General features: G+C 33.1%; 1 protein-coding gene across 1 annotated transcript; it reads right to left on the bottom strand.

The window, feature by feature from the left end:
- Positions 1 to 889: 889 nt before the first annotated feature.
- On the bottom strand, positions 890 to 3,569 carry LOC129004307 (uncharacterized). The gene is made up of 3 exons (XM_054432838.1): positions 3,377 to 3,569; positions 2,392 to 2,658; positions 890 to 1,320 (listed from the first exon to the last, which is right to left on the bottom strand). Exons 1-3 carry the CDS (start codon positions 3,560 to 3,562, stop codon positions 1,048 to 1,050), a joined length of 726 nt encoding a protein of 241 aa, XP_054288813.1. The 5' UTR covers positions 3,563 to 3,569; the 3' UTR covers positions 890 to 1,047.
- Positions 3,570 to 3,870: the final 301 nt, after the last annotated feature.

The raw sequence follows: 3,870 nt of genomic DNA, 5'->3' as shown, positions 1-3,870 counted from the left end.
ATCTGACAAGTTGAGCGACATGGAAAATAACAAATACATGTTTGTAAGGAGTTGAATACACCCTTAACAGCTGTTTGCTTACATACAAAACAAAAAAGGAGGTAAAACCAAAAAGGGAGAACAACTTATACACACCCCTTCGCTGTATTTAAAACAATAAATTGGCTATATCGTACAATAGGAGAGATAGTATAGTTTGTCACAAGGGGTTCAAATATCTTCTCTGTCGTTGCTTATTTATTAACCTCAGCTTTACCTTATTCGTTTAACTTGAATTATTCAAACGAGCCTTGATAGACATCTTTGAAATTACACCACTGATGACTGTTAATAAAAAAAGACATATTCAACCACAAAGTGAATTATATCATTAATGGAGAATGAACTATAAAGCATATGAGATAATGCTAAGAAAAGTTATATTCTATTACCCGAAATTTAATTTAAAATTACTATGGATGTGGCTACTGCACAGTACTATAGATAAAACATACTCTCCCTTGTATTGGATAGTCAATAATAGTACAAAACCACTTAAAAAACTTTTATTTTCGACATAACTAACTACTTTTTAACATACCTACTTTTATTTTTGACATAACTAAATTATAACGACGCTTCGATTAATACTTTTTTTATTTTACAACACAAATATTTTTGTTTCAACACGTCGTTGTTTCAGTTCAAATAAATATCCAATTAAGGACTCAAAATTTTAAAATTATTTTAAATTGTAAATAAGTCGTTAATCCTCAACTTTCACAAATTTGTGCATTGATAGAACCAACTAAAAAACATTTATATGTTTAAAATTTCAACTAATTAGGTAATTTAATCAACTGGGGTACAAAAAAAATTTTATATTGTACTATAAATTGTGTTGTTAAATACATTGTACACAAACTTTTTCTGCAATAACTGTACTTATTTTTTTAATAAGTTATCTACAAAGGTATTCGGAACAGGACGTCTTCTAAGTCACATAATGTTTTACGTGATTTCCTAAATGTCGAGCCACTCCCAGATAAGTGAAAGGCCCTTTTTGGTTTAAAACCACGACTTCTTCCTTTTCATTTGCTCCTGAATTTCCTTAAACATTTGTAATTTCTGTTGTTCTTCCTCTCTTAAAACCTTTGCAACTCTTTCAACGGCAAGATCCTTTAATTTATTTTCATTCGCCCTTTCTTGTTCCTCCTTTGCCTTTTTACTATTCATCCACTGGCGAAGATCCTTTAATTCACCTTGTCGTTTGTAATCTTCTACTTCTTTGATTTGTGTTAGCTCTCTAATCTCGTCCAAAGATAATGGCTTCTGCAGTTCCTTAAAATATAAACAAATGTTATCACTATATTCATTTAAAATATGTATATTTTTTATACACATAAATTGTATCCTTACAAAAACCTAAATGAGGTTTACCTCAAATTGTCATTAACATGTCAACTAAACCATATTCACTCGGACGAATCGATCATGTCGTCATAGTGTTTACATGTAAGATGCTCATTACATACAAAATAATATTTTTTGCTCAATATAATAATAATATTTAACGCAAGTCGTCATTTAGGAATATAAAAATCTAAGTCATACCACTTCAAAAATACAATTGAACTATCTAATACAATAGCGGTCGTGCATTGACAAATAATTTATTTATATTGTAGAATCTTTCAATAGTATTTGGTAGCACTACGGACTACAAGACTACAAGTCAATTGCAACGATGTGGTTTGTTCGCATCCTGCCTCTAGCTTTTATCAGTACAGTTCCCTACTGTATTGTACCGGCTTATCACTTGCTTTGTCACATTCTGCGAACAGGCCCGAGGCCTAGGAGAACGGGGAAAAGCAAGATTAAAGTAGGCCACTAACATATTTTTGACTTGTAACATTAGTAAGGACAGTTCTAAATAAAAAGTCTACTTACGTTGATAATGTTTTATCATACTACCGGGCTAAATACCTCTGCTTTCCTTGCCCAAAGAGTATCGGCAAATATCTGCATGTTCAGACAGCACATAGGACTTGGCCGAATCTCTGCTTACCCTAATCGTAGTCAATAGAACGAGGATACATAGTTAAAAATTACTGGTTGTTTTAAAGACCCTACACACCACGATCATATAGATCAGTACTAGTAGTTGTCATGTACTGTACTTATCTGGAAATCCCCACCTCTCTTTGATCATCCTAGTGTTACCTAGTCTGTTACCCTAGATACCCTGTCGATAAACTGGTGTTTTTTTAGTCTCTATTGACTTGAAATATTTGTTGACAATCATACACTATGCTTACTTTAGTTAAATCACGAAGTATTACTTATAAGACATATTTGCTGTTCTTTAACATACGTTATATTTGATTGTTTTTGCATGTAATTTAATCATACCTTAATCAAGTAGTACTGATCATTGATAAGTCTCTTCTCCTCTTGGTTAAGTTCCTCCAGTCTAGTCTTGTATATCTCCGCCAAGAGACTATTGTCATCTTCTGGCTCCTGTAGAGTTTGCCAGTCTTGGTTATCTTCCTCTCTTGACATCGTCTCCGCGTCTTGTTCAGGATCTCCCACTCTGGCTTGACAGGTGTTCTTCAAACCCTTCTTGTCCACCACCATCTTACACTCCAGCCCTCCACAGCAGTTTGTGTCCATGATACACTGTAAAAGGTAAACTTTGTGATGACAAATTAATAAAACACATCGTTAAAAGTAGACGTCTATCAGGTTGCTGTGTCCAATAGGCGTAATTGAATCAGTAAAAGTATTATAAAACAGTACATTTACATGTTATACAATATGGGCTAATATAAACAGTACCAAAAAGGAATTAAAGGTGACGATTTCAGTACTGGTTATATTAGTACTCGTAGTATTGTTTTACAAAAAAAGAAAACTTTAAGCTTAGTTTATCAATCTCCTCAAAAACCTCTTACGAAACATCTCTCAGGCTCTAGCCCAGACTTTTACACATATCTTTAGACTGGTTCTAAAAAGACGTTATTCTTTGAATACAATCCCTTAGTAATTAAAGGTATTGGAACGCGGTACCTCGGGGACCGAGACATCGAACTCTACCACTAAACCAGTTAGCTCTAACATAATAAACAATGGGACGTGTAACTAATTCAGGTTCATATTAATGTAGTTAGCGAATGATATTTTTGAATCATAATTGGGACTAAAATTTCAGGCGTTGGAACGGTTTCTCGTCATCTCGGTCTTAAAGTTTTCAAATTCTCAATTTAAATTATTTAAATTAATGAACGATTAATAGGTTGACTAAAACAAAAAAGTCTCTTAACAATAAATTTAGGTTAAAAAGCGTTTCAAAAAGGCTTAACAATTTACTTTTATGTTTATACAAATGTAAACTCACCCCCTCATCCTCCAGTGCGCAGTTTGGATGTGGGTTGACGTAAATTGGAAATTTGAAGTAATCCGTTAAGAATCCTAGGTTGTACTTCTTCTCAAAATCTTTTCCAAGCTGGTTGAGGTTTAAAAATAAGGCAGAAGAAAACAGTGGCAAAGCCAACACAGAGGCTAGGTTTGTCAACAAAGCCATAGTAACTTACAGACCTGCTTTTGGAAGTAAACATTGTCACTCTGCGTTGTCAATAATGATCTCAAATTAGTTCTCAATCTGATTAGATCACTGATATACAACAGCGAGTCATCGCGATCAACTGATAGTGAAAACGTATACCGTATTAACGATGTAATGAAGGCTGTTTGAAATACACATTAGTAAATTTTTGTACTTTTCGACAACTAAACTATTATTATATGAGTGATGTAAAGACTTGCTCGCGTATTTAAACCAGTAATTATTATTTTTGTAATTTTATTATTTATATTGATTAACACATTGAC

This window comes from Macrosteles quadrilineatus, unplaced genomic scaffold (assembly GCF_028750875.1).
Source record: "Macrosteles quadrilineatus isolate MER2022 unplaced genomic scaffold, UCM_ALF_1.0 Scaffold_9__3_contigs__length_116548681, whole genome shotgun sequence".
NCBI classification, from domain to species: domain Eukaryota; kingdom Metazoa; phylum Arthropoda; class Insecta; order Hemiptera; family Cicadellidae; genus Macrosteles; species Macrosteles quadrilineatus.
Note: the sequence above shows the minus strand (reverse complement) of the source record. Positions and strands in the feature narration are given on the sequence as shown.